We start from the raw sequence: 12,569 nt of genomic DNA, 5'->3' as shown, positions 1-12,569 counted from the left end.
TGGGGTCTGTGACATCCCTTCTTTCCTGGAGACCTAGAGCCCCTTCTATCCACCCACCCCCTTCCTGGGACTTCCAGTTCTTGTGAGCCCTTTCCTCCTCGTGCTAGGAAATGGGCCCCTTAGTACCATTGCCCTGGCAGGGTTGTCTCTCCTGCTGTCCTGAGACTAGAGAGGCCCCACCTAGCACCAGTGGGGAGCAATGGCTCTGTCTAGGCCCAGCTCCCCTCTCTTGCAAGCCCCTCAAGGGCAGAATCTGGTCCTCGCTGGGCCGCAGCACCCAGCACAGGGTCTGGGCCATAGGGGTGGCTTGTGCAATGGTCAAAAGATGAGTGAGACATAGGGACCGAGGCTCATTTCTCAGAACCGTAAAGAAAGAGAAGCCATGAGCATGGGAGTCGAGGAGAGAAACTCAAGCTACAAAATCTCGGGAGGGCCCTACACTCTCCTGCCGGGCTGGCTCCCAGGACCTACCACGCTGGGATGGGGGTGCAGAGGAGAGCTGGGTGAACACAGCCGACCTGCCCTTCTCCACCCCGTGTCCCCCAGACATGCTGCTTCTGTCCATGAACCCCTATGACTACCACTTCTGCAGCCAGGGCGTCATCACTGTGGACAACATGAACGACGGGGAGGAGCTCATGGCCACTGACGTATGTCTCTGGTGGGAGGGGAGGAAACCTGGGGGAGCAGGTCCAGTGCCCTTCACTCGGCTGAACCCTGGAGGAGCCCAGACTTCTCTGAGCCTTCCACCCCCCACCCCCCAGCATGCCATGGACATCCTGGGCTTCAGCGTGGATGAGAAGTGTGCCTGCTACAAGATCGTGGGGGCCCTCCTGCACTTTGGCAACATGAAGTTCAAGCAGAAGCAGTGGGAGGAGCAGGCTGAGGCCGACGGCACCGAGAGTGAGGGGCCCTGACCCTGGCCTGACCTGGTCATCCTCTTGACCCTGATCCCAGCATCCAGTCCGTGACCATTAACCCTAAGACTTGTCCACAGCCTTTGACCTCAGTCTTAACCTGGCCCTGATTGTAAACCTTGACTTCTCAATTCCAGACCCTCACCCTCCTGAGCTGTACAGTTTGCTGACCCTGAACTTGACCTCTTCCAACCTCCCTCTCATAACCCTAAGTCGAGGCCGGTAGAGCTCCCAAGTACCCGTCTTCTTGGCCTCCTCCCCCTCATCTCACCCATGTGCCCTGCCAGGTGCTGACAAGGCTGCCTACCTGATGGGGGTCAGCAGTGGAGACCTCCTCAAAGGCCTTCTGCACCCCCGAGTGCGTGTGGGGAACGAGTATGTGACCAAGGGTCAGAGTGTGGAGCAGGTGAGCGGCTGGCAGGCCGGGGCCCACCTGGGGACAGCTGGGGCAGGGTCCCCTCCTTGCCAGGTCCCAGAGCAGCCTCCCCGCGCCTCCAGGTGGTGTTTGCCGTGGGGGCTCTGGCCAAGGCCACCTACGACCGGCTGTTCCGGTGGCTGGTGTCACGGATCAACCAGACGCTGGACACCAAGATGCCCCGTCAGTTCTTCATCGGCGTCCTGGACATCGCCGGTTTTGAGATCTTTGAGGTGAGGGCAGGCCCACACCCCAGGCTCTGTTGTCTCTGGGGTGGAGGACCACTGGGGGTAAGGGCAAGAGCCCTGGGTGTCTGCCTGGAAGCGGGGTGAGCTCCCGCACATCCCTGTTCTCTGTGGGTCTCCTTGTCCCTGTCTACAAGGAGGCCTGCTGAGCCGGGCGCCTCCCACTATAGTTTAACAGCTTTGAACAGCTGTGTATCAACTTCACCAACGAGAAGCTGCAGCAGTTCTTCAACCAGCACATGTTTGTGCTGGAGCAGGAGGAGTACAAGCGGGAGGGCATCGACTGGGTCTTCATCGACTTCGGCCTGGACCTGCAGCCCTGCATTGACCTCATCGAGAAGGTGAGGCCCGGGGCCAGGTCACTGCAAGGAAGGGAAGGCATGGGTGCAGTGGGTGAGCAGGAATGAATGCGCACTTGTGTGTGAGCGAGCGTGTGCAAGCCTGCATGTGTGTGTGCATGTATGAGCGTGGCTGTGCACATGTGTGTGTAACGTGTATATGAATGGAAATGTGTGCATGTGTGTGACTAGGTGTTTTGGAGATTGAGTGTGATTGTGTGTTGGTGAGCAGTGTGTGTGTGTGAGCGTGCATCCCAGCACTGTTGCAGCCACAGTTTCTTTGGACCCTCAAAACTGTCCGGAACTACAGGGCAGGGTAGGGTGTGTTTGTTTATTTGTCTATAAAACATCACATATATTTCCCTATTGTATAAAGACTAGAAAGAAAGAAAAATCAAAGAAAAATTGAAAAATCAGAAATAAAGGAGAAAAGATGTGTCTCCCAATCCTACCACAACCTGTCTCCTCCCAGTCCTTTATCCTGGGCATCTCTTTTCTCTTACGAACACAGACGCATTTCTCATCCTACCTTTTCTCTGAGAGTGTATTTTGAGCATGGTGCTTTGTTGAAGAAGGCACAGTAGTTCATGCAGCAGATGATTTTCATGCATTTCTGTAATCTCCTACTAGTGGACATTTAGGTGGTTGACAGCTTTTGCTGTTATAACAACAATGAAAGTTTTCATTTCCCCATTTTGCAAGTTAGGAAATTGAGGCTTAGAGAGGTCTGAGGGCCCCACAGCTACTAAGTGAGGAAGCCAGAATTTGAACTCAGCTGCCTTTTTTGACTGTACCACGTGTGAGAGTGTGAGACCACGGATGCCGGTTTGAGTTTGCACACTTCTTATAAGTAAAGAGAACAACTCAGAGCTGCAAGTTGGGCAGAAAGGGCTTGGAAGCCAAACCACAAACTTTCTTTCTTAGAAGACAGGGCTCCTGGGTGCAGGTCAGTTCTTTGTCCCTCAGGGCAGATGGCTGGGGTTGGAGGGTCTGGGAAAGCTCCCAGAGGGAGGGGCTCCAGGAAATGGGGATCCAGCCCGGCCTGGATGGGCTGGCTTGATGGAGGCCCTTCAAGCTGTGCCCTGTCCCCAGCCACTGGGCATCCTGTCCATTCTGGAGGAGGAGTGTATGTTCCCCAAGGCCTCAGATGCCAGCTTCCGGGCCAAGCTCTATGATAACCACGCGGGGAAGTCACCCAATTTCCAGCAGCCACGGCCTGACAAGAAGCGCAAATACCAGGCCCACTTTGAGGTGGTCCACTACGCGGGCGTGGTAGGTGCCTGTTGAAACCCCAGCTCTTGACCTCTCTCCTCCCTCCTCCGGGTTCCCCCACCTCGGTTCAGCCCCCGTCTGGTCTCTGGCAGGTGCCTTACAGCATCGTGGGCTGGCTGGAAAAAAACAAGGATCCACTGAATGAGACGGTGGTCCCCATCTTCCAAAAGTCGCAGAACAAGCTCTTGGCTACTCTCTACGAGAACTATGCTGGCTCATGCTCTAGTGAGTACAGAGGGATGAGATTCTGTGGGGGACTCACAGAGTGATGTCCCTTGGAGTGACTGGTCCCATGTCTCTCCTAGCCGAGCCCCCCAAGTCTGGGGTGAAAGAGAAGCGTAGGAAGGCAGCATCATTCCAGACGGTGTCCCAGCTACACAAGGTGAGGCCCAGTCTAGGCCTCGTGCAGGCCCTCACCCTGCCGCCTCCACCCCGTCCCGGCTCCCTGCTCTGTCCCCTGCACCCTGGGCGGGCGGCCGTTAAGACTTGCAGTGATGTTTAATTCCTCTCCACGTGAACATCACAGCAAGTCTGTGCTGCTTCCCGTCCCCATGCTGCCTGGGCAGGGTTTGGGGGGGATGGGGCCGGAGCCACAGGGATTGGGTGGGGGAGTGAAGACTTTGGTGATGGTAACGGGGACCCAGTCAAACAGAAGAGGGCAAAGGGTCACAAGGAGCAGAGTGAAAGGGCAGCACCGCAGAGACACGCTTAGGCACCTACTGCGCAGTCCTTAAGGGGCTCATCCACTGCGGTTTCCAATTCTGCTTCTCTGCCCTCTTGTGCTTTCTCCCCTCTCCTCACCCACAGGAGAACCTCAACAAGCTGATGACCAACCTGCGGGCCACACAGCCCCACTTTGTCCGTTGCATTGTCCCCAACGAGAACAAGACCCCAGGTAGTCACCCCAGGGTGGGTTGGTGGCGTGGGGGCACATTGGAGGGAGGGGACAGCGCAGACTGGAAGCTGGGTCTTGCCCCCTCCGCAGGGCCTGCTCAGCCTCAAAGTGAGCCCTGTGTCTGGACTTCTCGTCTTTTCTGGGGCATGAAGTTGTGTCCACTGACCTCTAATCTTTTCCTTTAACCCCCACCATGTCCAGGGGTCATGGATGCCTTCTTGGTGCTACACCAGCTGCGCTGCAATGGGGTTCTGGAGGGGATCCGGATCTGCCGACAGGGATTCCCCAATAGGCTGCTTTACGCTGACTTCCGGCAACGGTGGGTGTCTCCCTGCCCCAGCCCTGGCTCCTCCCCAGCTCCAGCCTGAGGGGGTGGAAGGGCACCGAGGAGGATGCAGGGGGACTGGGGAGGAGGCCAGAAGGTATCCCAGCGGGAGATGCTGATGGCTGAGACCTGGGGGTGGGCGGTGGGCTGGGGGAGATGTGAACAGGCTCAGGGTAAATATTGGAGGTGCAGCCAACAGGCCTTGCTACTGATGAATTGGATGTGGAATAAGAAAGAAAAAGAGAATACAAGGGTGACTTCTGGTTGTTTGGCCTGAGCAACTGGGGAGTTGGTGGTAGATTTACTGAGAAACCAAGATAGGATTTTTAAAATTTTGTGGGGAAGTAGTGGGAGAGTGGATTGAACTTGACTTTGAACATGTCAACTTTGAAATGTCTCCAGCAGGGAATTCCCTGGCGGTCCAGTGGTTAGGACTCTGCGCTCTCACTGCTGAGCGCCCGGGCATCCGATCCCTAGTCGGGGAACTAAAATCCCACAAGCTACACAGCATGGCCGGAAAAAAAAGAAATGTCTCCAGCAGATAGGAAAGTTGAGGGAGAGATCGGATTTGTTAGTCTGGAGCTCAAGGGTCGGGGGGCAGGCAGAGCTGGAGGTAGATTTGGGAGTTGAATGAGGGTTCACGTGGACTAGACTTTATGTAATGGCTGGCACCAAGTGAGTGCTTGGCCCGTGCTGTTAGCCCCTCTGCCTTCCCTTTATAGGTTTGATTTTTGTCAGGCTGCAATCGTGCACAGTTCCCTCCCCCTTCAGAAGTAACTGGGGCCATCCACGCTGACCGTTATACTTATGTGTCCATACAAATATTGTACACATGGGTGCACACACACATGTTCTCTTTGTTTTTCCCTGTAACTATATGTCTTGGAGATTGTTCCTTATTAATAGACATAAGTCTGCATCATCATCCTTTTTTTAAATATTAAGGCTTTCTTTTTTTAGAGCAGTTTTAGGTTCATAGCAAAATTGAGGGGAAGGCACAGAGATTTCCCATAAGCCCCTGCCCCCACACGTGCACAGCCTCCCCCGTCATCAGCATCTCCCACCAGAGTGGGACATTTGTTACAGCTGATGAGCGCGCACTGACACATCCTAATCACCCAGAGTCCATAGTTTCCATTACAGTTCACTCTTGGTGTTGCACATTCTAGGGCTTTGGATAAATGTAATGACACATGTAGCAGCACCCATCTTGTTATGGCAGTAAAATATCCCATAATCCAGTGAACCGTGCTTTGTTCATCAGTCCCTTAGTAAGGGGCCTTTTTGTGTTTCTAGGGTTTTGCCTTCACAGTGTGGTCACGACAGCCTGACCCACACAGCCCTGTACACGTGTGCAAGCGTGTCCCCTTCAGAAGTGGATGTGCCAGAACCCTTGCTCTTGTTGATTAGAATTCTCTCCCAAATGTTTCTTCAGTTTGTGATACGCTGTAACACATCACCTTCTTTACTTTTTTTGCCCTTCTGAAAAAAATGATAAATTATTAAAAATTATAAACTAAAAACTTACGAAAGTGCTGTATGCCTTTTGTAAATGCTGTAGGCTCTTAAAGAACTTAACTACTGAATGCATTTAAATGCTACCCAAGCTTTCAAAGCAGAGTATGCCCAGTCCTCCGGTGTCACAAGGCTGTCCCCCGCCAGCCTGTTCAGGGGGTGCCCCTCTGGAGCCTCTACTCCGGCCTCTGAGGGGCCAGCCTCTTCCGTCGTCGGCTCCCTGCCCAGCACCCTCCTCTCCAGCCCTTTTCCCGCTCCCCCAGGTACCGCATCCTGAACCCCAGCGCCATCCCGGACGACACCTTCGTGGACAGCAGGAAGGCCACAGAGAAGCTGCTGGCCTCGCTGGACATCGACCACACCCAGTACCAGTTTGGGCATACCAAGGTCAGGGCACAAGGGAATTAGGGCGCTGGACCGGATGTGGGCGGTCACGCTGCAGGGGTCATGCAGGCGACTGAGGGTTATACCTACTGCCCACACCCCAGGTGTTCTTCAAGGCTGGGCTTCTAGGCGTCTTGGAGGAGCTTCGTGACCAGCGTCTGGCCAAGGTCCTGACACTGCTGCAGGCACGGAGCCGGGGCCGCCTCATGCGCCTCGAGTACCAGCGCCTGCTTGGAGGCAGGTGGGTGTCGGAAGGGGGTGGGGGGGATGCGGGGGCACAGCCACTGTCCCCCAGCTCGCAGGACCCTCTGAACCCAGGATCTCTGAACCCTGTCATACCGTCCTGTGGGTCAGATTTCACCGTGTGGCTGCCTGCATGCCACACCTCCCAAGGGGCAAGGCTGTGGCTTGTGCCCCTCAGCCCCCAGCTACCACTTCCTCACCTCAGAAGTTGAGGTAAGAGAACCTGCCTGTGCTCCAGGCCATCCCAGAGTGTGGCCTGGAGTAGTAATCAGGACATCTAGTGTTTCCCAAGACTCTTAAGTGCCAAGCCCTGGGCAAGATACTTTATTTGAATTTATCTCGGTTAAAGTACAGGACAGTCCTGAGAGGTAGGTGCCATGATCATCTCTGTTCACTAGAGGGGGTGTCTGAGCAGACGGAGCCTGTCAGCTGGCTTGTGGCGGGAGGTGGGAGGCTGGGATGTGAGCCCAGGCAGTCTGACCTTATAAAAGAGCCCAGTGGCTTAACCGCCCCTGGTGTCTTCAGGACACTTGCAGGGGCCATTCAGGGCTCCTGAGCTCCTGCCCCGGAGGCAGACCTGTGTGACCTTGGGCCTCACCCTCAAGCTCGCCTGTAAAGCAGAGGATTAGGACCTACTTGAGAGGCTGTTGGGAAGGTTAACGAGGTCCCACGCTAAAGTGCTCAGTGCAGTGTCCGGCCCAGGGTAGGTGCTCAGGGAACATCGGGGCTGTCACTATGAAGGGGCGGCACTGAACCTGCTGGCCACCTGTGGCTGCCCCTCCCCAGGGATGCCCTGTTCACCATCCAGTGGAACATCCGCGCCTTCAACGCCGTCAAGAACTGGTCATGGATGAAGCTCTTTTTCAAGATGAAGCCACTACTACGCTCGGCGCAGGCTGAGGAGGAGCTGGCGGCCCTGCGGGCAGAGCTGCGGGGGCTGCGAGGGGCACTGGCCACCGCCGAGGCCAAGTGCCAGGAGCTGGAGGAGACGCACGTCAGCGTCACCCAGGAGAAGAACGACCTGGCCCTGCAGCTGCAGGCAGTGAGTAGGGGAGGGGCAGGGTTTCTTTCTGCGACTTGGTGCCCCCGGCCCCCAGCCCCGCTCAGAGAACCCCAGGCCGCTCTGAGGAAATACCATAACCAGATCCCCGGCCAGGGCGGACCTGGCGTGCTCTGGGTGCTCAGGCCTCACCCGGGTCTTCCTTCCTATTCCGGAGGCTCATGGGCTTGTGCCCGTGCGCAGCCTCCCATGTTCCCAACCTCCCCACCCAGTCTATGCACGTGTCCTAATGCTCCCACGCCTTGTGCCCCCGTGGCTTCCTGCAAAGCTACAGTGTAGCCCCATCTCCCCAACTCTCCCCTCCTTTCCATCCCCAAGACAGCCCCATGCTCCCTTCTCTGGTTAAGGGCCACGGGAACCCAGGCAGCAGGTAACAGTAACAACCAGAGGGTAGAGATCAAGGGTCCGGATCCTCCCCAAGTCCACAGAGCCATTCCTTCCTTCAGCAAATACTTTGAGTGTCAGGCCCCATGGAAACTCTGGAGATACATTGGTGGGAGAACAGACAGGCCTGTGCTCACAAACTCACCTGCTAGAGCAGGAGACGTTATGCAGCCAGGTAGTGAGGAAACAGTGATGGCAGAGAACCTGAGCCCTCGTGGCCGTGCAGGGCTCTCCCCACCCCCTCAGCCCAGTGTGGGCAGAGCTGGCAGTTGGCTTCTCTGCTAGAGCCCTTGTTTGGGCCTTACTCTGGGTTGCCCCCAGCCTGTCTAACGTTCCCCTCTTGCTGCCCCGTCCATCCCTCTACCTGAGCCCTTATCCCACCACACTTGAACGCCTTCAGGGCCAAGAGCAGGTCTTCGGCATTCCTGGGTCCCGGAGCCCAACCGAGCGTGTGTCCAGCCTCTGCACGGACAAATGAACTTGCTTTCCGGGGCCTGGCCTGGTGTCCCTCAGCTGCCTTGACTCTGCCCCATTCCCCGTGTCCCCCTCCAGGAGCAGGAAAACCTGGCGGATGCCGAGGAGCGCTGCCACTTGCTCATCAAGTCCAAGGTGCAGCTGGAGGCGAAGGTGAAGGAGCTGAGCGAGCGGCTGGAGGACGAGGAGGAGGTGAACGCTGACCTGGCTGCCCGCCGGCGCAAGCTGGAAGACGAGTGCACAGAGCTCAAGAAGGACATTGATGACCTGGAGCTGACGCTGGCCAAGGCCGAGAAGGAGAAGCAAGCCACGGAGAATAAGGTGTGGGCCGGGCCGGCTGTGGCCCTGGGCAGGTGTCTTCCTCTCTGTGGGCCTCAATTTCCTCATCTGTTAAATGCTGCTGCTAATAGCAGCACTTCCCTCATTAGGGCGGGTGAGGATTCAGTGTGTAACTAGCCTGTGCTAGCGCTCGCCACCGGGCCTCGCCCGTAGTAGGTACTCAGCAAATGCTAGTGATTGTCGCCCACCAGCTCCATGTCCCCCAGGTGCCTTCCCTCACTGAACCCTCCCAAGAGCCCACGTGGCTCAAAGACTTGGGGTATTGACTCCATCATACAGGAGGGGAAAGTGGGGCTCAGCAGGGTTAGCCGCTTATTCAGGTTCTCACAGGTGCTTCCCGAGGAAGGCAGGACTGGGAAACAGCTGCTTAAACACCTGTGAATCCCCAGAATAGCTGGTGTCTGTTGATCTCTCACTCTGGGCCGGACACTGTGCACAGGGCTTTGTGAGCATTTGCTCATTAATCCCTAGAGGAGGACGCTATAATCATCCCTTAAGGATGAAGAAATTGAGGCTCAGAATGAAGTGACTCACCCGAGGTTCCCTGGCTCGAAGGGGACGGTTGCTGTGGCATGGTGTGGCGGCCGCTCAGACCAGAGTGCGGGGGAGGCATCCCCATGGTGACCTTGGCCCTGACACAGGTGAAGAACCTGACGGAGGAGATGGCAGCGCTGGATGAGTTGGTGGCCCGGCTGACGAAGGAGAAGAAGGCCTTGCAGGAGGCCCACCAGCAGGCCCTGGGCGACCTGCAGGCTGAGGAGGACCGCGTGAGCGCGCTGGCCAAGGCCAAGGCCCGCCTGGAGCAGCAGGTGGAAGATGTAAGTCGGGGCCACGGCAGCGGGCTGTGTGGTGGGGCCGGGACAGCCGGGATGGCGCAGAGCCCACCCACCCCGTCCTGCCCACAGCTGGAGTGCTCCCTGGAGCAAGAGAAGAAGCTGCGCATGGACACGGAGCGGGCCAAACGCAAGCTCGAGGGTGACCTGAAACTGACGCAGGAGTCGGTGACAGATGCTGCCCAGGACAAGCAGCAGCTGGAGGAGAAGCTCAAGAAGTAGGCGTGGGGAGGGCCGCAGCCCCGACCTCCTGGCCACAGGGGGCTTCCTGAACCTGCACCCCGCTTCTCAGCCCCCTGGCCTCTAGTCAGTTCTGCATCACAGCAGAGGTTGAACCCTAGGGTGTAGGGGGTCACCAAGGGCCAGGATCTAGGGCCCGGGCTTGAGAGGGGACACAGGGATGAGGTCACTTAGGGCTGCTCCGGGCGAGGTGCCTCAGTCAGGGAGTGTGCTGGGGGGCGGGTACGGAGGGGCCTCAGGCAGGTGCATGGGAGTTAGGCCCTGGGCCGGCTCATGCCCACCCTGTGACCTCCAGAAAGGACTCCGAGCTGAGTCAGCTGAACCTTCGAGTGGAGGACGAGCAGCTCCTTGGGGCCCAGCTGCAGAAGAAGATCAAGGAGCTGCAGGTGTGCGGGGGAACGGGGGTGGGCGGAGACCCGGGTCAGAGGCCCACGGAGGTGACACTGCCGCCTGCGCATCCCCAGGCTCGGGCGGAGGAGCTGGAAGAGGAGCTGGAGGCCGAGCGGGCGGCCCGGGCCCGCGTGGAGAAGCAGCGGGCAGAAGCAGCCTGGGAGCTGGAGGAGCTGAGCGAGCGGCTGGAGGAGGCGGGCGGCGCGTCCGCGGGGCAGCGCGAGGGCTGCCGGAAGCGCGAGGCCGAGCTGGGGCGGCTGCGGCGGGAACTGGAGGAGGTGGCCCTGCGGCACGAGGCCACAGTGGCTGCCCTGCGGCGCAAGCAGGCGGAGAGCGCGGCCGAGCTGGGCGAGCAGGTGGACAGTCTGCAGCGGGCGCGGCAGAAGCTGGAAAAGGAGAAGAGCGAGCTCCGCATGGAGGTGGACGATCTGGGCGCCAGCGTGGAGACTCTGGCCCGCGGCAAGGTGTCTGCCTCCTTCCTGATCCCGACCTCTGACCCGACTCTAGCAGCCTATCCTGACTGAACCACTTCTGACTCCAGCAGCTGACCCCTGACCACCCGCTGCCAGTCTGACTCCATACTAGTCCTGGCCCTGCACCCGATCGGGACTCCTGATCCATTCACCTGACACCCAGCCTGAACCCCACACCAGTCCTGACCTCTGACCCTACCTCCTAAACTCTGTGCCCTGACTCCAGGGGACTTTTGACCCAGCATCCAATTCCAACTTCTCAGTCCTTGACCTCTGAATTCTGACCTCATACCTGTCCCGACTCTGTTCCTGTCCTGAATTCCAGCACCCAACCCTGACCCCTGACCTTTGTACCACCTAAGCTTGACAGCTGACCTCTGACCAGTGTCCCCGGCCGACTTCACGCTCTAGTATCCTAACCTCACCTTGACCCACCGGCCTTGGGGCTAGTACAGCCCTCTCACTTCTGACACTCATCTTTTAAGCCATAGTCCAGCAATAGAATCTCCGACCCTGAACGTGGGGTTCTGCTCTCCCTTTGATTCCTGGGCACGTGTCTAGCCTGCTAGTTCCCGACTCCGGGTCCCCGTCTCTGACTGGCAGCCCTAGATCCTGCCCTGTGAGTCACAAACTTTTTCTGATCCCTGACCCCGGATCCCAGGCCAGTGCAGAGAAGCTGTGCCGGGCCTATGAGGATCAGCTGAGCGAGGCCAAGGTCAAGGTGGAGGAGCTGCAGCGGCAACTGGCAGATGCCAGCACCCAGCGGGGGCGGCTACAAACTGAGAGCGGTGAGGCCGGGGGCTTGGCTGGGCCACAGCGGGGTTCGGTGCTGCCCCTCACCCACCTGACCTGCCGGCTCGCCCCTTGGCCTGCAGGGGAGCTGAGCCGCCTGCTGGAGGAGAAGGAGTCTCTGATTAGCCAGCTGAGCCGTGGGAAGGCCTTGGCCACCCAGAGCCTGGAGGAACTGCGGCGGCAGCTGGAGGAGGAGAGCAAGGTGGGCCAGCCATTGGCTGCCACAGAGCAGGCGGGGTGGGCACAGGGCCACTGGCCCGGCCCGATGCTGAGGTCACTGGGCTCTCCGCAGGCCAAGAGCACGTTGGCCCATGCCGTGCAGGCTTCGCGGCATGACTGTGACCTCCTGCGGGAGCAGCACGAGGAGGAGGCTGAAGCCCAGGCCGAGCTGCAGCGGCTGCTGTCCAAGGCCAACGCCGAGGTGGCCCAGTGGAGGAGCAAGTACGAGGCAGATGCCATCCAGAGGACCGAGGAACTGGAGGAGGCCAAGTGAGTGCCTTGCCGGCCAGGCCGTCACCACACAGGGACGGCGCCTGCACTTCTGAGCTGTCAGGGGTGAGGGGAGATGCAGGGCTCAGCTGCGCATCCAGATCCTGTCTGCTCCCGTGGCCTAGAAAGAAGCTGGCACTGCGGCTGCAGGAGGCAGAGGCGGGGGTAGAGGCCGCTCATGCCAAGTGCTCGTCGCTGGAGAAGGCCAAGCTGCGGCTGCAGACAGAGTCGGAGGACGTGACCCTGGAGCTGGAGCGGGCGACCTCAGCGGCCGCGGCGCTGGACAAGAAGCAGCGGCACTTGGAGCGGGCGCTGGAGGAGCGGCGGCGGCAGGAGGAGGAGATGCAGCGGGAGCTGGAGGCCGCCCAGAGGGAGGCCCGCAGCCTGGGCACGGAGCTCTTCCGGCTGCAGCACAGCCACGAGGAGGCTCTCGAGGCCCTGGAGACGCTCAGGCGGGAGAACAAGAACCTGCAAGGTATGACCCACCCCAGGGTCAGAGCCGCTCTGGGGTCACTGGGAGTCCCTCAGGGTCACACAGGGTGACAC

The 12,569-nt window shown here is 58.7% G+C and overlaps 1 protein-coding gene across 1 annotated transcript in view; it reads left to right on the top strand.

Moving 5' to 3' along the window:
• The window catches only part of MYH7B (myosin heavy chain 7B), a 41,295-nt gene that overhangs the window by 25,745 nt on the left and 2,981 nt on the right, over positions 1–12,569 (top strand). Inside the window, 22 exon segments of the mRNA XM_068524734.1 lie at positions 547–650; positions 765–903; positions 1,205–1,323; positions 1,416–1,565; positions 1,748–1,918; positions 3,008–3,187; positions 3,280–3,412; positions 3,493–3,569; positions 3,995–4,082; positions 4,284–4,401; positions 6,186–6,309; positions 6,411–6,547; positions 7,336–7,591; positions 8,546–8,788; positions 9,448–9,624; positions 9,712–9,857; positions 10,175–10,265; positions 10,344–10,733; positions 11,404–11,530; positions 11,618–11,736; positions 11,827–12,023; positions 12,149–12,498. Coding sequence (XP_068380835.1) covers positions 547–650; positions 765–903; positions 1,205–1,323; positions 1,416–1,565; positions 1,748–1,918; positions 3,008–3,187; positions 3,280–3,412; positions 3,493–3,569; positions 3,995–4,082; positions 4,284–4,401; positions 6,186–6,309; positions 6,411–6,547; positions 7,336–7,591; positions 8,546–8,788; positions 9,448–9,624; positions 9,712–9,857; positions 10,175–10,265; positions 10,344–10,733; positions 11,404–11,530; positions 11,618–11,736; positions 11,827–12,023; positions 12,149–12,498 — 3,636 coding nt within the window.

This window comes from Eschrichtius robustus, chromosome 16 (genome assembly GCF_028021215.1).
Source record: "Eschrichtius robustus isolate mEscRob2 chromosome 16, mEscRob2.pri, whole genome shotgun sequence".
Classification (NCBI taxonomy): Eukaryota; Metazoa; Chordata; class Mammalia; order Artiodactyla; family Eschrichtiidae; genus Eschrichtius; species Eschrichtius robustus.
This window is presented reverse-complemented; position numbering and strand designations above follow the sequence as displayed.